At 37.4% G+C, this 25,084-nt stretch overlaps 3 protein-coding genes across 6 annotated transcripts in view; 1 reads left to right on the top strand and 2 right to left on the bottom strand.

Moving 5' to 3' along the window:
* svep1 (sushi, von Willebrand factor type A, EGF and pentraxin domain containing 1) overlaps positions 1-10,344 on the top strand; it is a 93,927-nt gene extending 83,583 nt beyond the window's left edge. For 3 of the 4 annotated variants that reach the window (XM_053499730.1, XM_053499722.1, XM_053499745.1), the window contains 4 exons: positions 3,042-3,137; positions 4,725-4,820; positions 8,863-8,956; positions 10,038-10,344. In XM_053499730.1, coding sequence (XP_053355705.1) covers positions 3,042-3,137; positions 4,725-4,820; positions 8,863-8,956; positions 10,038-10,065 — 314 coding nt within the window. In that variant the 3' untranslated portion in view covers positions 10,066-10,344. Of the gene's footprint in view, positions 1-595; positions 1,462-3,041; positions 3,138-4,724; positions 4,821-8,862; positions 8,957-10,037 lie in introns of those variants that run through there. The other variant, XM_053499737.1, reaches the window with a different exon arrangement.
* A 3,999-nt stretch (positions 10,345-14,343) lies between these two features.
* Positions 14,344-17,986, bottom strand: txn (thioredoxin). The gene is made up of 5 exons (XM_053499931.1): positions 17,847-17,986; positions 17,203-17,307; positions 16,799-16,864; positions 14,756-14,821; positions 14,344-14,609 (listed from the first exon to the last, which is right to left on the bottom strand). The coding sequence occupies exons 1-5, from the start codon at positions 17,868-17,870 to the stop codon at positions 14,547-14,549; spliced, it is 324 nt and encodes a 107-aa protein (XP_053355906.1). The 5' UTR covers positions 17,871-17,986; the 3' UTR covers positions 14,344-14,546.
* Positions 17,987-20,277: 2,291 nt separating this feature from the next.
* ptgr1.2 (prostaglandin reductase 1, tandem duplicate 2) lies at positions 20,278-25,084 on the bottom strand. Its single transcript, XM_053499894.1, has 8 exons — positions 24,902-25,084; positions 24,764-24,809; positions 23,299-23,358; positions 22,963-23,145; positions 22,587-22,860; positions 22,065-22,170; positions 21,438-21,556; positions 20,278-20,478 (listed from the first exon to the last, which is right to left on the bottom strand). Exons 1-8 carry the CDS (start codon positions 25,005-25,007, stop codon positions 20,368-20,370), a joined length of 1,005 nt encoding a protein of 334 aa, XP_053355869.1. The 5' UTR covers positions 25,008-25,084; the 3' UTR covers positions 20,278-20,367.

Genomic DNA, 25,084 nt, shown 5'->3' with positions numbered 1-25,084 from the left:
CGCTCACACACACACACATGGCATGATTTACAGCAGAGGACATCATGTGTCCATTTCAAGTAAAGTCAAAAAGGGTTTTCTGCCATTTCTCTATTTAGCTTTTACACATTGGAACAAAATGTCATTTCTCCAAAATAGTTGTGCAACACCAAACAGTATGCAAGACTTCACAAAATGCAAATGTAAATATGCAAATACTTTTAGTGTGAGAGGACTACAGGACAATGAAGACACAGAACAGTAAATCTAAAGCACACTAAAAGTACAGAACATTCACTGTAAACGTAATTGTCAATTATTTGGTCGTGTAGCATTACATGTAGAGTTAGATGCACCTTTGTGAAGTGCTGCACAGTTGTTTTTGTGGTTTCTAAAACTGAGGTTGGCTTATAACTGAAAGTCTATGTTTCCGTCTCTCTGATTCAACATGTGCTATCTCACCTTTGTTTTTTTTTTCAATATTATCCTTTGCTCTTTCTTAAACGATCTCGACTGATTACAGGCTTGTAGCAGCAATTGTATTGACATTTGTGTCGCAGCATTACAACACAGCATGTAGCCTACAGATAAACTAAACCTAATCCTGTTCATGCAGATGAGCATCTCAAGGAACATCATTAAATCCATTTAAAAAACAATGGAAAGAGTATGGCGCAACCATGATTCTGCCTAGAAGAGGCCCTCCACTATTTGTCAGTGCCTGGGTAAAGAGGACATTAGTCAGAGAAGCAACCAAGAGGCCTTACTGGATATAGTCCTGCATAACATCCACATCCATACTTTTTTATTTTATCAACTTACTGAAGCTATGTTTTTGAAAATGAACATGAAAATGTAAATCCAATCTAGGGTATATTTATGTTTTATACTATATTAATAATTTTCTCTTCTTAACACTGTGTGGTAAAATACTGGAATTTTGCCATGCAGCAGCACATCTAGGATTATAACCAGGAGTGTCATTTTTTATTTTTATTTTTATTTTTTGGTAATAGTATGAATACATGAACATTTACCTTTTCTGTTGTTTTTTTTTTTGTTGTTGTTGTTGTTTTTTTAAAGAAATGTTAGAAAAGGTTACTGGTTTTGGTGTAACTCTTCTTCTTCTTTTGCATGACCTGTGGATTTACACCTTCCATTCTTTTGCTCAGTAAAAAGCTTGTATGCTTTTTTTTCCACGGTTGCTGCGATGTATGATGCAATAAGGGATTAGATTTGTATAGCATGTGCAAATGTATGCATGGTGGTGTGAATATGGACTGTCATGATAATATTTTTGCATGCCTTTTTAACCTGCAAAATTTTGTTACAACAGTTTTTAAAATAGAATAGAATAGAAACTGGCTGAGAATATAGGCAGATATTTATAGTAAAAACAATGCATACTGAAAAAAAGTAAACAAGTAATGTGAATAAAAACAAAACTGCTGAATGTGACTGCTGGTACCCAGTTAACATAATTTTACTTTAATAATAATAATAATAATAGCTGGATAGGTGAATGGGTGTGGGTGGGGGATGAGGTAAGTCTTAATTTAAAAAATGTATATTAATCCATTCATTACATTTGATCTAAGAGCTAAGATAAAATATATAATAAGACAATGCTGACAAACACAGGCAAACCAATAGGCCAGTACAGATACAGTACAGACTAGCTTTGTACTTTTATATTAAGTTTAGCTCACATGGTGTTTTGGCAGCTAGTAGCTGGTCTGGCCACGCTAAATATAAATAAATAACTGCCTTGAAAATTACAGGAGAAAATGAGCGAGGTGACTTACCTAACACTGATTAAAATCCTTATAACATTCTTGGTTTCTATGTACCGTAAATCGTCTATTGCTGTGCCATACTCTGCCAGTAGAGAATGCAGAGGTAAAAAAAAAAAAAGAGTATCTTCTTATATGATGTCATAGTTGGGGAGATATCTTACTGGCATGTTAAACACAGGCAAAAAATGAAATGGAAAAAAGTGTACGCAAACAATAAAGACACATCTGAATGTCTAAAAATGATTAAAACGTGCATTTTGCATTCATCGTGCTTAAATAAAATAACTATATAATAATAATAATAATAATAATAATAATAATAATAATGGAAAGGATCACAAATTGTTGATACTTTTTTCTTCTAACAGGTAAGAGATTATAAGATGCATGTGCCCAGAGACAGAAAAACACCACTTAGAAGGACAACATTATTCTAACAATTCTAATAAAGCGGTAGAGTAGGGTATCAAGTTTTTGTCACAGAAAACCACAGTCCTGTGATGTAGTGTTTACTCTGCCTTAGCACAATACAATTTAACTCACAAAATCCTTTATAATAAGCTATGGCACTGAGGTAAGTGAGGTTATTAATAAGATGTTGTCCATAAATTCCTCTTCAGGCCACCTGTAACCAACTGACACTGCTTCACTGACTGATGATGTCATGGAGTATATGCTTGGAGAATGGCACATGGACTCCACTCCATGCTCTTATACTGTAGGGGCGTTCCTTACATAAGCACCTCTGAGGTTTTTAAGTGTATACGCATCTAGAATTTAGGAGATTTTTTTCAATGTCTCGAGCTGTAACAATACAATGGTTTGGCTAAAGGGTTATTAATGCATGTATTTGTCACTGCACATACTCTTCAACATGATGCTACTAAACCCTGTACAATACTTATCTGGTATTTTACTCATTAAAGGTGCATGTTTGCACAACTGATTGTTTAACTCTTTTCTGAACACTTATGTTAGCAGATGACTTTTATTGTTTGTGAATTTCTTCTGTGTGACTTTGCATTTTGCAAATAACCAATTCTAAATATAATACTAAAAAGTGACATTTTACACAATGCTCCAGAGCCACGAGTAAACTACTGTATACTTTGGCTGCTGTCTTGTTTCAGACACCTTCTTCAAGCTATGATTTTGGGGGATCTCTGTTGAGTGAACTACAGTACCGGTGTAACATTAGGACTGCATTTAGAGTTTGATTTATTTCACATGTTTATATGTATGTGTGTGTGTGTTTTTTTTCTTTAGCTGTGTGTTTGCTACAGTGTCAGAATGGAGGTGTGTGTCAAAGATCTAATGTATGCTCCTGTCCAGAGGGATGGACGGGTCTTTTGTGTGAGGAACGTAAGTTTTACATGCAAAGCATAACAGGCACACAACAAGTTGGTCATCAAAATTGTATTTGCTCTTTTTGCATTAGCAGGCCAATATGTTTCATTTATCTCAGTGTGTACACTACCAGTCAAAAGTTCGGACACACCTTCTAACTTCATGGTTGTTCTTAGTTTTTATTTCTTTCTACACCATAAAACAATACTGAAGTCGTCCAAAATATGCAATAACCTCCTTTGAACAGTTGTTATATTGAGAGTGTATCTGCTACTTCTGCTCTGTAAAGCTTCATAACGGCTCTAATCTGAGGTGCTGTTTGTTAATCTGTGATTTCTGAGGCTGGTGACTCTAAATGAACTTCTCCTCTGCAGCAGACGTCAGTTTTAGTCTTGCTTTCCTGGAAAGGTCTTCATGAGAGACAGTTTCAACATGATGCTCGATGGGTTTTGTAAATACATTTGACACAATACTGTTAGAAGTATTCCAGAACAGCTGACCTTCACAACTTAAAATAAAAAATATAACTAAAAATAGTGTTTTAGGTTGTACAAAAAAACAAAAACATTGAATTAAAAGAGGTGTGTCTGAACATTTGACTGGTACTGTACTGTAAAACAATCAAGTCTATGTAGTAGGGTGAATGTTTTGTTTTTAAACAATATTTTATTAAAAATTGTATGTTTCTTCATTTACCTTATTTTTAAAATAACCTTAAAATCTGCAACCAGTACACACAAAATAATTTGCCTATTAAAGACTTTTATTCACATATAACCACATGTCTAGTTTAACATGATTTGAACTGTCAGTATAGACAGTACACATCTTGCAAAACATAACCACACTGCAGTACTTCCTCTGTTTCAGCTTGCTTTGGTACTTGATTTCAGCTTTGCTTTAAACTAAAAAAGAAGATTCACATTGAGGCAATACAAAAAATAAGCTACTTGGAAGCCATCATTGTGCTCATATAGCAATTCTTAGCAGGTGACCTCAATAGACTTAAAGTCTTATAGCTTACCTGCTGAGCAGATATAGTAATATGGAGTTAATAATATGTCTATAGGAAATATACTGTAAAACTTGAGAAGCGCAGAAAATAGATACAGAAAAAATGTCAGTTGGAAATGACAAAAAGAGAAAACTATGTCTACCATAAACACACTCATACTGTTAGTCCCTATACAGAGTGCCATTTTCTGTCTAAAATGAATGCCTAGTCTTATTTGTCTCATTATGGACATGCCTTAGATTATTATTTTTTAGTTGTTAATCTGAATTAATATAAATGTAGTCGAAATAGCAGAAAATATAAAGAAAGAAAAGCAAGGTTTGTATTTCCCCAAATCTCTTACTGCAGGTGCATCTTATGCTAGACAGAGAGAGAGAGAGAGAGAGAGAGAGATTGAAAGTGTGTATTTTAGGAAAGAAGTTGGGTTGACCCGAAAATGAAAATGTTAAGCTGAAGGGTCGCTGAAGACAATGAAAGCATCAAGCAGAGGAAAGATGAATGTATATACGAGTTTAAAAACATACATGGTGGATTGAGAAAAAGGCTACATATATTACAGCTGATTTGTGTGTTCACATATGTTGCAGCAATCTGCATCCTGCCATGTCTAAATGGCGGACGTTGTGTTGCTCCATACAAGTGTGAGTGTCCAAGAGGGTGGACTGGCACGCGATGCCATTCTGGTAAGTTTGATTGTTTTGTGTGTTTTGTGGGTTGTGTATGTTTGCATACTTATGCGTGTGAAGAAGGACACAGCTGTGGTTAGGTGTATGTGTGTTTGTATTTGCCTGAATAAAAAAAAAGCTTATGTTGTCTTTTATTTTTACATGTATGCTAAAATACAAAATGAAGTTCTTAAAATCTAAAATATGAGCCTCTGAGGTTTCTTGGTCATTGGTACATGCTAGACCAACTTGATTAGTCTCATGAGTACATGGTAGATGAGAGTAGAGAGTAAATTAAAGCATAATAAACCAAAGTGATCTCCTGGAGTGATGAAAGCAAGAAATAACACAATCTCCTGGGCATAAGGTCACCATGTGGTAGTTACTACGACAACAAGCAGTGTACAAATTGGTCTTCTTGTTGACATCCAACATGGTCATGTTGATTGAGTCCATTTAGAAAAGGCTTCAAGCACAGTATTGTTATGAGACCTTTAGCAGTGGTAAAACATTAGAATAGTAAAGAATGACATTCATTAAATTCAATTCAATTTTATTTATATAGCACTTTTAACATGGTCATTGTCTCAAAGCAGAGACAATCTGTGAATGACACTCCTAAAGGCCACTGTAGTCGTTCCCATGAACATTCAGTAAGTAAAACGCCTGATCCTTAAAAATCGATAGATAAATTGTAGCCAATTTGTGGAAGAGATGCATCTGTCTGTGGGAACTGTACACACAATCATTCACCAACACCAGTTGCACATTACAGGAACTCAACTGCGAGTTATTGCCACATCCCCCCGTACAGTCCTGACCTCGTGCCTAGTCATTCCCACATGTTTGGGCTAGTAAAGAAGTTCCTGGGCGGCCAGCGTTTCAGACCTGAAGCATGCAGTCCTATCATGGCTCTGGCATAATGAGAAATCTTACTACCTTCATGGTATTCAGGCACTAGTGAAACGCTGGGAAAAGTGGATTAGTGTTGCAGGGATTATATAGAGAAATAAACAGTTTTTACCAGAGTTTTTACTCTCATACCTGTGTTCTGCACAATCAAAAGTCCCAGTTTGACTTGAATGACACAGGTATAATAAGAATCTAACTGAAAAAATTAGTTTTTCTCTTGCTGGTCAGTCAAATAATCTAAATCTTGTTATGCATTTTGTGCATCATGATCTAATTTTTTTCTTGTCATATCACTTTGGTTTAATTGTATCGATGTAAAAAAAAAAGGCCCTCCTCTCCATGTTTATCTGTATGTTTAATATGTATAGACTTTGCAGTAAATGGGGGTGCGTATGGATCCCACGGTAAAATAACAAATATTATATACAATACTAAGAAAATGTTGCTTGATCTTTATCTCAAATCATATAAATAGCACAATCTACTAACTGTAGTGATAAAACTTCTGCCAATACCAAATACTCATTCACCATCATTCATTTATAGTTTTACAAAAGTGCAGTAAGATCTTGATAAGGGACTTCCTCGAGTCAAGTGTTTGAGTTTAGGAAATGACACATTATAGGTATTTTTTCATACAGTGGTGATTCAGAGCCCTGTTAAGGAAGCCATAAGGTTTTAAAAAAAGAGCTGTTCCTGTGAACAAACTTAGTTTCAGCATGCTTTAGGAAGAAATTGTGGCTAAAATATGCTAGAAAAAGCAGTTCTGAAAACCTGGTGGTTCATTGCACCATATGACAACTTGTTCACAAATGGAAGACATTCAGTATTCTGAAAAAATCTGATGTCATGATCAAGTTTTTTTTATTATTATTTTTGGCAGTCTGTAAGGACAAATGTCCACAAAGTTTCTGAAACCAACATAATAAATTGGAATGGTGTTAGGTTTTCACAGATACGTCTTAGGCTACGTTTACACTGCAGGTCTCGTTGCCTAATTCTGATTTGTTGTCTATATCTGATTCTTCTGACCGTTTGTTTACACATTCTTTGACTCATATCTGATTCACGTGTTTACACTTGCCATGCCATCTGAAACATCGCGCATACTTAAAGGGAGGTTCTTGCACAACACACTAGCCAAGATAGACGAAGGTGAAGTAAGCTATGACAATATATGCAAAGTTCGTGAAACGTCACCATGGTTTTAAAATGGAGGAGAATGGAAAAAACTGCATAATTGCAGCCTGCGCATATGCTTCATTCACCAAATACTGATTTCTTAATGTTATTTAGCCCAAATAAGCATTAAAAACCGGGTGGGGGGGGTTGCTTTTCCTTTTCCATGTCACCTGCGATGTTATAATTCCACACGCGCTTCCACCGGAGAATAACATTAAGTCATTAAACCGCAAAGAAGTCGCAGTTTTAATGACGTACAGAACACAATGCCTCAGGAAATCCAATCTGTCTGTTTACACGACAATCACATTAGCACATATCTGGTTTATTTTCACATATGAAGGAGGCCTGAAACCGATCTCGAAATATCGAAATGCATGCGTGTTTTTTTTTTCTGTTTTCACGGACATAGAACATATCGGATATGTGTCACATATGAGCAAAAAATCGGAATTGGTTCACATTTACCTGACAGTGTAAACGTAGCCTTAGATGATCCACAAATCTAGGCACAGCTTGGTGTAGTACTATATATAGTTTGGATTCTTGTTTTTAAATGTTTAAATTGAATTTTGCGGAGGAGGTCATGCATGCTTTAAGAAATCTATTTTACAGTAACAGTGACCTCTCTATATACAATAAATCATTAGTGATGCAAGTTATATACAGTAATCTGCAGCAGTTGTGCAATATTACAGAGCACATGATTTTTCATCATTTAACACTGTACAATGCAACAACAAGCACAAGACCAGCAATAAGCACTTACTACCAACTGTGTCTCATGAGGTTAAATGCTTGTGCAAGTTCTCTGTATGATGTAACTCTAGCGACTATGTGTCAAGATTAGTGTCAGCACAGCTATGATGTAATGCAACCTAAGTGACAAGACTATTACCCCCTCATGCTGCTCTGCAAACACATATCTTTCCATGACTGGCAGAGCTGGTGACTGGCAGTTAGAGACAGACAGTTCGTGTAATTAACAGGGGAGAAAGTAGTTGTACATTGTTTTTAGCCAAAAGGTGAGGAGATTAAACTGTGGAGGTGCTGGACAGTCCTAAGAAACATGTGAGATTTACTTTACAGTTCTTATTTTGCTTTAGAATGTCAGATAACTTCCAGGTTGAGTACCAAATAGCATTAAATGGACAGCTAGTATGCCAGGGTGTACAGTTCTTTGTTCCACACACAATGTAGTGCCCTTGATCAGAACTTAGAGAAGGACTTGACATTCAGCCTTGTGTTAGAAGCTAGTTAGCCTTATACAGTAGTTTACTTTACCCGTGAACGAACAACACAGGCGGTTCAGAGGCAATTCGTAATGACTTTGGCAATAGCAATTACTATGGAGATAAATTATTGTTCAAGATTATATAACATTAATTTGCTGAAAGTGCTTCTGTGACTGGTATCAAATGTGGGTTTTGGCAGTCAGCTGCTCTCCCCTCTTTTCAGTACTGTGGAATGTACTGACCTCCTGTACTCTCACCTGTGCTGCGACCCAAGAGTTAGTATAATTAACAATTGTTACAACACCACTCATGGAATGGCTCTCGTCCGATCAGATTTCGCGGTCTGAAGTAACTGGTGTGTAATAAAAGGCTTTGTGATGTAAGTCTGTTAATAAAGGCTGTAAGTGATTACAAGCAGGTGTGCATGTTTAAAGCTCATGTGAGGGTGTAGTGCAATGGTGGGGATTGTAGTCCATGGTGATCATATTTGTAAGCCCTGATGTTGAAGGTGGATGACAATACTGTATATTGACGACTTCTGTGATTTCCCTTCAACGCTTAAAAGTTAAACTGAATTATATTCCTAATTAAACAAACACTGACCACAGTTATGGACGTCCACAAAAAGTTTACAATAAATCATATCAAATGTGAACCAAATATTTAAGTATTGAAGTATAGATGTGTTGGTGTTTAATATCAGAATGTACATGTGTTTAATGTGCCCCCAGCCGTGTGTTCATTGCCTTGTCAGAATGGAGGCAGGTGTATCAGGCCCAACAGGTGCCGCTGCATTCAAGGCTGGGGTGGCCCCGATTGCTCCAGGTGAGTCTATACATATATTCATACTGTACATTAACACACAACAACTACGAACTAATACTTCAAATCTGTTTTGTATAAATGAATTTTAAAAATTCCGTCCTTTAAACATGAACCATCACACCTTCATTAGCAAATCCTGTAGGCAATCACTTGCTGTTCAGACAATTTGTAGTCAAAGGTAGCTCACAGAGAAAGAAAGTGGATTTTTACCCAGTTTAACATATTATTTAGAAAAAAGTTAACATGGCATGATATGACATAAGATGTAGCACCATGCCCTAACTAAACAATCGCTTTGAACATAGTCAAGATCATTAAATGGGTAAACCTTAATAGTTAACAGGTGTAGACGTTCATTCAAATTAGCTGCTTATCAGGACAATCAAGAACATGTAACTGGACCAGTTAGGACAGTAGCTTCCAACACTTATCTGTCAGTTTCAAATATGCAACCAAACAAGACAAATGATCTTAACATGTACAGTGCTGTGCAAATGTCTTGAGCCACCCCTCATTTCTTCATATTAACTGAAATTTAATGTTCTAGATCGAATTAAAGAAATGGGAGCAATTTTTTTTTTTTTACTGTGACAGGCTACAAAGTGCCTAAAGGTACAAATTTAGAACTTGGTTGTTTATTTAACAACCTCAGCAGCAACCCCGTTATCACCACTATCCTAACCACCGGACTGACCATGGTATCATCTGCACCTGTTTCTCACTGGTTTATGCTTTACGTTAGAAGTTTTTTATGTTTGAATGTGGCTTAACATACAAAAGCATTGCTCTGTAACTGGTACAGGGACCGGACTGAACAATTAAAGTCCTTTAAGACGTCTGGAGAACTATTCCTCAAGACTACATGAAAAATACAAGGTCTGCTGCTTTGGAAGCAAAACATGAAGAAAGGGGGCTTAAGACTTTCGCACTGTACTGTATGTCACCATGCATGTATACATTTCCCAGGAAATTCCAATGAAATTAATCTAATTTAGGGTTGTAAAGTATATTTCATTTGTACTAGCAAGTCCTGAGATCTTTATAATCTCCTTCTCCTGTTCTCTGTTTGTTTGTGTTATAGGAAAAGGAAGCCGTATTTTAATTTTTAATATGCCACTCAGCACAGCCAAAGCTGGAGCATCAGCACACAACAGTGGATGGAGATGTCTTCAGTTCTGATCTGTAAACAGCCATTTCTCCCTCCCAAACTCCAAGTGTTTTGTAAATTAAAGCTGTATTTTTTCATATAGAAAATGGAAACAGTATTAAGCATAGTGCTGCTGCTATATACATGAACCTGTACGATGTGTAAAAACTTTAATGTGATTGTTCAGTGTATATGTGTATAAACTATTCTTTTCACATTTTTATTAAAGCAGAAAACACAACTATAACGGAAGCATGTGTGTGTTATAAGGAACATACTCCATTACACCGGTTAGGTTGTTTATGTCATTTCTTTGAGTTTATTGAATTCATCATATTCAAAAATATTTAACGACATAAGCCTTTAGGGCAAGCAGTAAAACAGGAGGTTAAAACTTAATATATATTGTTTGTGTGTGTTCATCTAAGCACAATGATCAGTTCTTCCAGGTGCTGGTTGTTGTCCAAAGAAAACTCACAAACCTGTAAACAGGACATGACATGACACTGAGCAAATTATCAACAATGTTTTACAAAATAATCTTGTGCTACTGAATAAAACATGATGTGATCCTAGAAATTAGTTAATAGATCACATCACACTAAGGGCTAGGGATTCACCTTTTTTTTTTTTCTTCATTTTTGTAGAAGTGGAATGTCGGCATGTGCAGGATCTCACATGCAGCAGCTACATCCTGGTGGAGACAAATTAAAGTTTGATTAAACAAGTGGTGCAGTACAGTATATGATCATTAAGCATTGGGCAAACAGAGAGTAGTTCATCTTATTTGGTCATTCCGCAAGGTCTGGCAGCACGGCTCTCTCTGTAATGTGTCATTTCAACACCCAGAAAATGTAGGCAAACAAGACACAATTCCTTATATGTAGCACAGACATTGTGTGTTTCATTTAACCTGTTTGTATAACCTCTCCTAACTGCACTTGCTTTTCCCAAATGCAGAAACAGATCCAGAAGTTGTGTAGACTGATATTGCATAGACACATCATTAAATAGTGTGCATCAGTCTGCATCAGTGAAAACATGAAACATTACAATGAGCACCCTCAACACTAGTAGTCTGTGTGCGCACATGTCATTTGACACCGTGCCACTCACATTCACACACACACACACACACACACACACACAAACACACAGACCCCTCCTACCTTCGCCTTCACAGACACACAGACACACTTTCATGAGGTTCTCTGCTCTACACAGAAACACTGCTCTGTCGCAATTCTTTTCAAAGATAAAGTGCAGGTTAATTTGTTTTATTATTACTTTACAGCAGTGATTAGTGTGTCGCTTAATCGAGTGTCGTAGAGAGATTTCTTGTTTATTTTTCCGAAAAACAGTGTTTCCGTTGTGTTTGCGCGTGTGTGTGGAAAGAGTGGAGGAAGGGTTACTGTGTAAGACTAAAAGAGGGAGAGGGGATCTGACTTTAGATTCACGCACACACACACACACACACACACACACACACACACACACAAATGGAAATACTTATCTGTCTGGATTTATTTTTGCTTTTTTTTTAAAAAAAAAAAAGGTAAAGTAAAGCTTAATTTGTTTTATTTTTACTTTATATTTTGTGTTAATTATTTTTATATATTTTTTTTGGGGGGGGGGGGGGCTGTGTGATGAATAATTTGAGTTTCCATTATTTCTTATGGGAAAATTTGGTTTGGTTTACGAGTGTTTTGGAATACGAGACCGCTTCCGAAACGAATTATGCTCATATTCCAAGGTTCCACTGTATATGAAATTTGGACAAAGAGGATAAATGGTTCGAGAGAGGAGTAAAAGAACCCATCTATGTACAGGTGAAAAATCTTTCTCTTACCAGAGGTGGAGGTCTTTAACAAAACCTGTCTCCTATTTTTCCTGCTGCCCTTTAATTTATCCCAAGGAAAAGAGACCTCTCTACCTGTCCACCAAGAAAGTCACACTTAAGTATTTCTCTTATTCTGGTCATTACATCTACAGTAAACAACTCTCTCTAATCTCTCTTTATTGTCTTCCTAACAGCTATCATCTCTCTACTCTCTAACGACCCTCCCTCCCATTCTCACCTTCTCCATTAGTAACAAGCCATTTCACATAGAGGAGTACCCTTTGACCTTGGATCTATTTTCTTGATCTAGTGAGAACGCTGGCGGCTGCATTTTGGACTAACTGTAGCTTATGGACTACAACCAATAAAAACCATCAGCAGAAAGATCTTTGAGCAGTAAGCACAAGACAGTAGCTGTACACAAACACTTAGACTTCATGCTGCATCGTCCACATCCTTCTATAGAGAAAACAACATCCTTATTTTCTGGCTGTTCAAACAGAGCCTGAGGAAGGAAAGTGGGAAGAGGTGTGACTGTGCCTTAGGACCTAAGGTGAAATATTGTATATATTTAAGTATAAAACACATTTGAATGCTTGTTCTATTAATGAATAGTAAAGCAATTACATTATAGTACCACCTACAGGGCTCAACTGTATGATTGCTATACTGTACGAGGACATAATGGTCTTGAGGCTGTGTTTCAAACTACTATAATAAAAAGGGTGTAGTGTTATCTCTGCCTATTAAATAATTTGGTTATGACTATTGGTAATGAAAGTTAGAAGTAAACGAGCAAGCAAGAAACTATTCAAATTGGAATTATAGTCTTGATTAAGCCTTTCTGAAAAAACAACAACAACAGTTTTAGTGCAAACCGGCTCTATAATATTCTGGGGCAGACAAAAAGCTGTTTAGCTTCAGATCTCAATAAATCTCAAACTGATAATACAAAGCCTGTAAAAAGCCTTTAAGTTTATATTGATGAAATGATTAAATCTATTCATAATATTGTTTCCAACATATAGCGGGAATTTTTTTATGTTGTTGGTATTTCGGCTGCTCCTGGCAGGGAGTCGCCACAGCAGACCATCCAGTCCGCACATACAAGCTTGGTACAGGTTTAATGCCGGATGCCCTTCCTGATGCAACCCTCCCATATTATCTGAGCTTGGGATCGGCATTGCATCCAGTGGTGGGGGTTTGGGCACTGGCTGGGAATCAAACTCGAGCCTTTAACATGGCAGGCGAAAAACCAACGACTGGGACATAAAAAAACAATACTGTACTTCCAACATGCTTTCTACTGATGTCAGAACAGCTTGAAAGTGTCTGAAAAAAAACATGCAAATATATATAAAACTTACAAAAATCTTGATAACAACAGCCATGGTGAACTTTCGTTCTGTTTCCTATGCACAAACAGTCACCCACATAAGCATATAAGATAATACTCATCTGTCATACCAGTTATAAGCATGCATCTAACCCCACCCCCTGACTCTAACAAACCAATCAGGAACTGGAACAGAGCCGCATTGGCAACATAAATCCTGCCCACTTCAAATTGCCACTGTTGGGCCCTTGAGCAAGGCCCTCAACTCTCACTTGCTCAGATGTAAAAAAAAAAAAAAAAATTAGATAAAATGTGCAAGTTGCTCTGTATAAGCAAAATGTAAACGAAAATGTGCCGCTGCATTCAAGGCTGGGGTGAGCCTGATTGCTCCAGGTGGGTCTATATATACATTTATACATTAACACACAACAACTATGAACTAATACTACACATCTGTTCTGAACAAAAAAATGTGTTTACATCAGGGCCATTTATCAACCAGGCATCTGACAAATGCTGTAACAACTGACCAACATAAGAAACAAAACTGATAGTAGCTCAAGATAGTCCAGTTATAGTTACATTTGCACTGTACTGTATGTCACCATATACATTTCCCGGAAATTTTTAATAAAATTAATCTAATTCAGGGGGTTAGTGTTGTAAATCATATCTCATTTGTACTAGCAAATCCTGAGATCTTTAAAGTTTTCTTCTTCTGTTCTCTGTTTCTGTTTAAGGATGTGAAAAGCCGTATTTTAATTTTTAATATGACGCTTAGCACAGCCAAAGCTGGAGTATCAGCACACAACAGTGGTTGGAGATGTCTTTAGTTCAGTTTTCTTATAGGGCAGTTTACCATAGTGCTGCTGCTTTATACAGTACATGAGCCTGTACGATGTGTAAAAACTTTAATCTGATTGTTTAGTGTATATGTATACTGTATAAACTATTCTTTTCACATTTTTATTAAAGCAGAAAACATAACTATTACTGTATATGGGAAGCACGTGTGTGTTAAGATTGTGAGCAATATGGCAAAGGAACATTCTTCATTTCACTGATTAGGGTTGTTTAAGTCATTTCTTTAAATTTATTGAATTCATCATATTTAAAAATATTTAACAACATATGGCCATATGGCCAACAAGTAAAAAAAAAAGTCCAGAATTCTGTCAAAGTTATGTTTAATTATAAGGTTGCAGTAGAGCTTTCTACATTAAAGAGTTAAACCTAGTATCTATATGCTGTGTGCATGTGTGTGCATTCATCGATGTTGTTGGATCTTCTGTTCCAGTTGCTCTTTGTTGGCCCCAGAAAAATGATCAATCTGTAAACAGGATGACATGACATTAAGTAATTCATTACTTTTTTCTTTTATAAAAATAATCTTGCGCTTTAAAAAAATAATAAAACAGTCTAATTATCATAGAAAATAGTTATGAGATAACATCACACTAAGGGCTAATGATTCACCTTTTTCTCATTTTTGTAGAAGTGGAATGTCGGCATGCACTGGATTTCACAATGAGCAGATACATCCTGGTGGAGACAAATTAAAGTTTGATTAAACAAGCGAAATATGCTCATTAACCATTGGGCAAACAGAGAGTGGTCTGTAATATTATCATTTAATTTAATTTGGGCATTCTGCAAGGCTGGGCAGCACGGCTCTCTCTCTCTCTATGTGCATTTCAACACCCAGAAAATGTATGCAAACAAGCCTCAATTCCTTTCGTGTGGCACAGACAATGTAATTTGACCTGTTTACATAACCTCTTAATCGTGCTTGCTTTTACCAAATGTGGAAACAGACCTAGAAGTAGAGCCTGAATGTGTAGACACATCAATAATAGGACATGCACGCTTTGGATTCCAGACACACCTATTGCTGAAAAATGGGTTACTATGAGTCATACTAAAGAGCTCCATAAAAAGAAACAACTGACCAGTAGGCAATTTCCTGTGCATTATCACAGTATCAAATAATTCACTATCAGCACACACTGCATACAAATACTAACATGGCTGGGAGGAGGCAAGAGAAATGTACTACTATTCTGCTATACAAAAGTGCAAACAATTTGCTTAACTCCATGCAAATGTATTGGAGTGCCAGTAGATTAGACAGTGGAGATCATGTGAGTGATATCTCCACCGCGGAAGCCATAATGTACATAACAACACCAAGGCCAACCTCCAGACTTGAAAAATGAGACCAACCCAGAAGTGCCAAAACATGCAGTTCCTTAAATTCTGGGGGATGGTGGTGAGAATCTCCACAAAGCTCCATGTAAAAAAGTCCAATTTTACAATAGAAATAATCATGTTTATACACTGGTACAAAAAAAAGAAAACGAAAAAAGGTTTTATCTGATTAGCTAGATTTCCTATTGATGGGAAGTTATGCCTTAGGGGTGTGGCCAGTGAATGAGAACTGCATTGAAGGTGTCAAACAGCTAGCAGTCTGCTATGCATCATTTTAGCTAACCTGCTAACTTGTAATCATTGTAGATTAACTTAACACAAGAAATGTAAAAGTTGAAATGGGATGACGTGTAGGGTATGAACAATGCCGTTAAATCAAATACATAGCCATATAAATTAACGTTAGTTAGCATAGTTCCCTTTTATTCCACCCATTTGCCCACTTATGGTTTAACCAGTGGTTTAGGTGGTGTTAACCTCTACCAGGACGGTGATGACCAGAGCTTCCACATTTAAGCTAGAAAACTGATCTTTGTAAAACCTATAGGTGACGTCACAGAGGTTTTGTACAGTTCTTTGTTTTACACAACACTAAAGAAGCTCAAGTAGGTGACCCTGTTATATGTGAATATGTGTGTGTTTTAACAGTAATAAGCTAAAGCCAAGACTGACAAAGACATTAAGAATAATTGCTAGGATCTAACCCCTTAAGCCTAACTTTAAATAAACCTTGTGGCTTTAAAAGACACATCGCATCAACATGCTCATAACATAACTTTTATTCTCTGTACTGCCTAAACCAGGGCTGAGGAAATACAACCATGCTTTTTAAAACTACTTTTTACCACATTGTTGTTGAACATGTTGGTATTTTATATATTTATTTAAATAATAACAGCTCTAACAATAAAGCTGTGTCAGCTGTATAGTTTATGTTACTGGACTTCCCATAATATTTATTTATTTCCTCTACCAGCATGCCCAGCTATGTAATATTCTCCCTTACTTTAAGACAGTTAGAACAAGCAATGTTTGAGAAAGAAGGGAAAACTTTTCTTTTTCTTTTGCGCTTTTACACAACAGTTTAACAACACAAGCAAAACTTTTATATTAAGAAATGTATCTGTATGTACATGTTTCTGATACAACAACGCACAAAAGGGGGAAACAAGTTTACACACACACACATACACACACGCACAGGCTGAGTGATTTGGTTAAAGTACTGAAGACAATAAAAATCAGTCAACAGAAAGATTCTTTTGAAATAGTTAGCACAAGACAGAAACGGGACACAAACATGAGACTTACCGCTGCATCGTCCACATCCACCTTCAGAAAAATCACATCCTTATTTTCTGGCTGTTCGGACAAAGCCTTAGGAAAGAAAGAGGAAATAGTTGAAAGGAAATATCACAGAAGGTGTTACTGTGCCTTATGACCTGAGGTCACAAAGGTATTGTGCTTTGAACATTAGACCAATCTAGAAGATTAGAAATAGATTATAGAACGGTATATTTTAAAATTGCTTGAAAATGAAGATATATTATATATAGCTCTCTCTCGCTCTCGCTCTCTTTCCTATAAACCACTCAGCTCTTTTCCGGTTGCCACAACAACAAAACACAAACACAGAGACTCTCCTAAGTCAGAAAGTCAATGAGCAATCCACATTATGCTCTGACAGATGCAGGTGTCTCTACAGAAGTACTCACTTTAAAAATGGGGCCAATCATTTTGCAGGGACCGCACCATGTGGCAGTAAAGTCCACAACCACCAATTTATTCCCTGCACTTTTCAGGGTTGCCTGGAAGTGATCCTAAGGCGGAGAAATGACAGAAAAGATGAGTGTGAAGGATTTATAAAGCAAGTACAAAAGCTTTAACCGAGAAAATCAATCTGCTAAACATGAAGCCTTGGCTAAGTGTTTCCCCACAAATCAGTCTTCACAATTAAAGTCTTCACTTTGGAGCAGTGTATAATGCAATGCAGTTAACATTACCAGGCTTGCCCCCCCCCGTGGTGTAATTTATTTAATAATAATAAGTCAAGTATAATACACATTGGATTGTTTGCTCTATTAATGAGTAGTAAAGTGTTTACAGTACCACCTACAAGGATAATCTATATGGGTTCTGTACAGTACAAAAGGCCCTAAGGCTGTGTTTGAAAGTATTACTGCACTGTAGTATTTCAACAGGTTTCCTGGCCACTAAACAATAAGGTTATGTCCAGCTTCATATGCAATAATGCTTTAAAACCAAACTATAAACTATATATAAACCAGAATTTTTCAGTAATAAACATCTAACACTCTAAACATGCAAATATGTAAAAATAAATAAAATAAAAACTTACCAGATTCTCGATAACTACAACCATGGTGAACTTTCCTCCTGTTCCCTAAGCACACACACACACAAACACCCACAGGCACACGAGCTGTGTCCTACTGCCCTGTCATACCAGTTATAAACGTGCCTCTAACCCCGCCCCCCGACCCAAGCAAACCAATCAGGAGCTGGGAGGCAATGGCGCCATAAATCCCGCCCCTTTGATCCAGCCTGGTTTTGGTTTTACGGGAACAGAAAAAGGAATCCCCCCTCTGAGCTCATACAGTCGTGATTTTCCGCAAGAGGTGTAACACAGACCTGAATAACGGATGTAAAAAGTCGTGATGTTCCCCATGTTCCACTGAGGAAAGAATATGAGAAAGTGGTGATGCACTGTATACGGGACGTTAAAGGGTACTGTGTATATATATATATATATATATCAGTGGCGGCCGGCCCATAGGGGGCGCTGGGGCACCGCCCTCCCTGATAAGAGGGGCTAAAAATGTAAAATATATTTTTTACAAATTAAGTTTTTAAATTCGGTTTACCCACCAGTATGTGCCTACGTGCGATATGAATAACATATACAACATTTCCCACCTAGTGACATTCATTCAACAGTGAATTTCCACAGACAGACTTGTATCGTTTCTGTCATGGGGCGCTGAGAAAAAGCGCCCCTGAGTGCAGCCAAATAGCCAGTCATGTAGCTGTTGCTAGGGTAAATTAATAAATATGCAGCCAATCAGTTTTTCAGAATTTTATGGTCTTGGGGCGCTGGAAATTCTGCCCCAAGCCGCAGAAAATACCGCGAGATTTAAGTTTTTTTTTTCTTTTGAGGCGCGGCCAATCAGAGAGAGGTGAGATCGGTGAGATCCTTATTAATATACCCGTTTTAGACTGTTGTGTTAAATTGCATTTTTAAAACTGTTTTTCTTTGTGTGAACCACTTTGAGATGCAACTTTGCTTGAAAGGTGATCCAGCTGATCATACCCTTTGATGTTGATTATTGTATTTGATACTCTCTTAAGAATCTCTTAAGTATTATACAATGGAAATTTGTTCATTTACTTTATCTGTGAAACTGGTGATTTTGAGGAGGAGATTAAATCATTACTGTTAATTGTAATCATCGTCTGACTGTTGATTTTAATTCTTATATTGGACTAAGCAAAGAAATATTTTGTCACATCAGCCCCACCAGGAAAAATTTTCACCAGCCGCCACTGATATATATATATATATATATATATATATATATATAGTTTAACATGTACTAGTGACACCAGTATGATTAAAAATATATCATTAAACATGACAATCTCTGTACAAAGAGAAATGGAAACGCTCCACTGTTACGAGTCACCATGACTTGACAGTTCTGTAAAATTCCAGGATGGGGATTGACCAGTGACGTCACCGCACAGGCTTCCCTGATTGGATATTTCCTTTGCCATTCATTTCATGGGTCCATTTTTGTCATGAACAGGTCTCAAATATAGGAAAAGATGGCCAAATTAAAGTCATTTTTCTACATATAATTTTCTATACATGCCTAATATCCTGCATATATAACATATATATTTTCTTTTTGTTGAAAACAAACCAAAAAGAAAAGGCACATTTTTTTTATTAAATGATGATGACATATACAAATACTTTACCAAGATACTATATTATGGACATAAAAATATTTTGTTCATACATTCATGCATAATAAGGCAGCAGTTTATCCTTGCCAAGGTGGATTGGTCATTGGAACAACAGATCCGAGGCAGGAATTATCTGGGATAAGGGAATTGTCTGGGATGAGAATAAAGGCTATCACTGGACACAATGCACACACATCTGCACACACTCATACACTCAAATAAGGGCCAATTTCATTAACATGTGTAAGGAATTACAGTATAATATTAGGGTTGCTATGCCCATAAAACATCTACATCATTGTGCTTCCTGATGTGGTAACATATAAGGTTCAATCTGCAGGTTTGTCTATGACTGACATGGTAAAGACTGGTTCTTTTGATGTTTGGCTCACATGTGAAACAGCACCTGGCTAAATGTTTAAATATGCTCTCTGTGTGTGTGTGTGTGTGTGTGTGTGTGTGTGTGTGTGTGTGTGTGTGTGTGTGTGTGTCTTCTGACAGTTCGGACCTGGCCAGTAAGTGTACTGAGGTGTGGCGGACACAACAGGCAACAATATTTTTTCTTTTTTTTTGTTCGTCTTAAAACTTAATTCGAACACTCTTCTTATTAGTATCTATCCTATTGATATGTTTTTAGGAGATGGGAGGAAACTCACATGGAAAGATGGAGAACATGCCAACATGTAAAACTCCACATAAACTGCAACATAGTAAAATAATTGTATGCATACAGTATACTCTACATACATATTGCTATTATATATGAAAACATTTGAATAAAAAAGACATTAGGAAAAAAATATTCAAACTTATATTTATTCGTTTTCAAAACTGTTAACAGCGAAAATGCACTGAATTTCCTATATGTGACATTACAAACAGTAAACTCATTACACTTTAACAACAGCCTTTCCCAGTTCTGTCCCTTTAAGCATCTGAATGAATGCAGCAGGCATCTTCTCAAAGCCTACTGTGACATTTTCCTTGGTCTTAAGTTTCCCCTGTAAAACAGACATGCAAAGAAAAAAAGACTCTATTATAATAATAATATGATATACCTTTCTGTTGATCATTTTTGGAAGCTGTTTCTAGTGTAACAATCAGAGACAAAGCTGTAACTTTAAGCCTATCCCACAACTTTAATCTGCAGGACAAAGACGTTTGTGCTTTCTTGGTAACAGGACAATCTGCTTTTGTTGTCATATTAACTTCAGCAAACAGGAAAAGGGAAGGCCTGTGCACACACTATTGCTGCATGTCACACCACCTGGTTAGTGTTTTATTCCTTACAAAGTAACAACTGTTTTTGGTCACTCGCTAAACGTAATCAACCTCTAATTAAATCACTTTCAGAGGAGTTTTGTTTTCTGTGAGCATTTGTCTACACCTTAAATCATTACAACTTACTGTACTGTAGAGCAGAGGTCTGCGGGTCTTGATCATCAGAGTTGTGATGAAATTTTTCCAGTAATGTCTATTTTTGTGGTAATTACCTTGCAGCTCTTATGGTAATTAGTCAGGGTGGATACTACCAGTACATCTGCTCTAGCACAGTTAAATCTGTTCTGACTACAGCCCTAACCTCACTTACTCACTCACTGACTCACTCACTCATCTTCTATACCGCTTTATCCTGTATTCAGGGTCGCGGGGACCTGGAGCCTATCCCAGGAGGCTTAGGGCAGGGTGCCAATCCATTGCAGGGCACACACATACACACACTCACACACTCAGTCACACAGTACGGGCAATTCGGGAACGCCAATTATCCTAACCTACATGTCTTGTAGATTGTAGGACTGTGGGAGGAAATCGGAGTACCTGAAGGAAACCCACCAAGCCCGGGGAGAACATGCAAACTCCATGCTCACAGAGACGGGAATCAAGCCTGCCGGGAAGTCATAACCTCAAAGCACTTAAACAAATGCACTGCAATCAATTTGGCCTAATATTAACTTGCCTCCTTCAGCCATGTAAGCAGTCTTCTGACAGATGCCTCATCTTTCTCTGGCCACTGAGTGACTTGGAATCCTTCTATCCTAATGCTCTTGGACAGCATGGTCATATGGGGAAAAGGACCTGCAGTGCAGTTAAAGAGAACACAGAAAGCATCAGTGTTAATCAAAATATTTCAGTATAGCCAGATTCAGATATCAGTTTAATGAAATCTTTGGGTAACTTTACATCATAAAATCATAGCACCACCTAGTGGTTATAGACCATATAAGACTTAGGGCACAAGGCAGGGTACCCCCTGGACAGGGTGCCAATCCATCGTAGGACACACACATAGACACACTTACACACTATGGGCAATTCCAATTGCAATGGGGAACCTAATATGCATGCCTTTGGACTATGGGAGGCAACCAGAGAACACAGAGGAAACCCACCAAGCACGGAAAGAACATGCAAACTCCATGTACACAGACCCGAGGCAGGAATCAAACCCGGACCCTGGAGGTGTGAGGCCACAGTACTAACACTACAGTGCCGCCAAAGTGGAAACTTGCAAATCACTCATTTTTGCCACACATATCCACATAAGTAATATTAGTTGGCATAGAAAGTGTTCCTCAGCACTTACACATCTGAGGTGTGGTGGCGTTGTACAGCGATATTGCACCACACACAGCAATGCGTCCTCGAGGCCTCATCTGATTAAGAGCCGCAGTGAAGAAATCACCTCCAACCTGGACAGAACCGCATAAAATCCAACCAAAACACATTTAAGCACCAGGAATACAGGGGACATACTGTTGTAATTATCCTGAGTGTTTATCCAGTGAATATTTTGGATAGTTTACCATGTGGTTACAATTTTGATTCAGACAGATGGCTAGGGGGTAGAAAATTACAACTCAGTTCTGCACAAAAGAAGACCTGCCTTTCTGGTGAATCAAATCAGAATGGCAAGAAAGCACTTTAACCTTGTGTTAGTAGATAATCATTTAATGATTGTTTTTACTTGTTGCTAGACTTTGTTTAATCAATTACTTTATTTCCTCTTTGCATGTATGTTTTACTAGAATTATAGTAACTAATGTTTAAATGAATTGTAAATCATAATCATCCCACTATCTTAATCATCTCCATGTTTAAAACTTACATTCTCAAAGTAGCAGTCGTAGCCTTCAGGTGAAGCTTGCTTCAGTGCCTCATCCAGGGATGTTATGGTCTTGTAGTTAAAAACGTAGTCAAAGCCCAGGTCCTTTAGGTAGGCCACTTTTTCCTCACTCCCAGCAGAACCCACCACTTTACAGCCTTTAATCTTACAAATCTGGCCCACCATGGTGCCCACAGCACCAGCTGCTGCACTCACCAGCACAATTTCACCTGGCTTCACTTGCAGAATCTCCTCCAGACCGTACAGGGCAGTCAAACTGAACCATATAGAATTAACGTATAAAGCAGTTATTACAATGTGTATCTAAAGTTTTCTTCAGAGATGGTTGCAGTATATACAGTATAATAAAAACCATTACCCAGGCATCCCTAGTGAACCAACAGCCAAAGAAAGAGGAACATCTTTGGGCCAGTCAGAAAGAACTCGGTACATGTCAAGGCTAAAAATTGCTTTTCCATTAGTCACGTTGTGCGTCCTCCATCCACATGGAGCAACCACATAACAGCCCACAGGATATGAAGGATTTTTGCTTTGAAGTACCCTGGCAAGCAAAGAACACTGTTTTGGAGATGTAACAGTTTCTAAAATATCCTAATATAAAGAAGACGTCAAGATTACAAGATACATAACATAAAATGCCTTTAAGCACTTGTTTGTATGACATAACAGAAATATCCATTTGTGTTTGTCTTACTTTGCAACCTGAGCTCCAACCATTACATCACCTTCTTTCATTAAGACTGAACTCACACCTCTGCAGTAACAGAAAAACAATACACACACATTGCATACAAAACAGTGAGACATAATGCAAATACTGTAGTTACATCAATCTCTGACGTATCACATGCAATATTTTCCACTTTAAAGCTTTACACACTTAGCAGCCTTGCCCGAATAATAATAATATAATAATGCATAAAACAAGCCGGTCAATCAGTGGTGTTCATTTCTTTAAATAAACACTTGAGTGCATTTCAGTGTGACCATTTGTAACGTTCACTCGAGTATGATTTGGACAAGAATTTTGGCACAGGACACATACTTTTAGTCACACAAGTCAGATTTTCTTTCCCCTAAAATAGAAAACAAATGTTGACCCTGCACGATATTAGAGAGAAATTTCCTTAGCAAACCTTGACATTTTAGCATTAAGTGTGTATAAGGGCGTGACATTGGTTCAACTGCAATCTCCGCCCATCTTCCCATCTTGCCCACTCCCACCGCCTGGCCTGTTTTGAAAACAAGCTGTTTCGGATTTTTTTTCAGAGAAAGAGACATGCTAAAACAACACGCTCTACAGGTCCAAACTAGTACAGATGAATAACAGAAAAGCCTTCATATTGTATAAAGCATCCAATTTGCAGTGTATCGAAAAAAAAGATTAAATGTCAGATTTAAGGAAATGTTCACTATTGCAGTATTAATAAGTACTGTAGCATACCTCTGGAAGAGAAAGACATTGGAATAGATTTTACATTTATCTTGGCTATTGAATGTAGTTTTTGCTCTTCCACTTTTCATCATGTTTGCCCCTGCTATTGCTTACACCTGCAGTTACTGCTTTATCATGTTTTATAATGTTTTAACAGTTAGCAATTTAATCCATCATTATGATAAGATATTTGTAGTGTTTTTACATGTCAGTCACGCCTATAGTCACACTAAATCACGCAATGTAACCGCAACTGTTTGCTTAATGTATTAATTTGAAATGTATTAAACTCCAGTGTGAAGTGCTGCCTTCATTCTTGCCAGGATTAATAATTAATTTCCCATAATGCTTTTTTTATAATAGCACGCACCCTTTATGATATCATTTCATTCATCCATTTACGGTCCTCTGGTCAAACTATGTATTTATTAACCATTGTAGTGTAACCGCTCTACGGGCAATTTGGGAATGCCAGTTAGCCTAATCTGCATGTCTTTGGACTGTGCGGAGAAACCGGAGCATCTGAGGAAACCCACCAAGCACAGGGAGAAAATGCAAACTCTATGTGCACAAACCCCGAGCCAGGGATCAAACCCAGACCCTGAATGTGCATGGCGACAGTATTAACCACTAAGCCACCATGGCGCCTCATGATATATAATTATCCTTAAACAACTGCTACAAGACAATGAAAAAATATATACATGAACTGCAACTAATGTACCTCATATATGGATCAAGGCTAAGAAAGACAGCCTCCAGTAGGACCTCTGAAACAGTTCAAACACAAATTAGCACCATGCATGTGTAAAAAATACCATGCATGTTTTTCATAGGTGTTTTATGTGAAATTAAAAGTTACCTCCAGCTTGAAGCTCAGGCAGTGTCTCCTCTTTAAGCTCAAAGTCACTTTCCTTTGGAAAGCCGACAAAATGCTTACGAAGTGTCCAGACCTTAGCTTTAACCATGTTTCCACTGCAGTGAGAACTTTCCTGCTGAAGCGTCTTCTGTACAATTGCTCCTTTTTATCTGAATACCAACCCAC

The sequence above is a fragment of the Clarias gariepinus genome, chromosome 1 (assembly GCF_024256425.1).
Source record: "Clarias gariepinus isolate MV-2021 ecotype Netherlands chromosome 1, CGAR_prim_01v2, whole genome shotgun sequence".
Lineage (NCBI taxonomy): Eukaryota > Metazoa > Chordata > Actinopteri > Siluriformes > Clariidae > Clarias > Clarias gariepinus.
The sequence above is the reverse complement of the archived record's forward strand: the minus strand, read 5'-3'. Positions and strand labels throughout refer to the sequence as shown.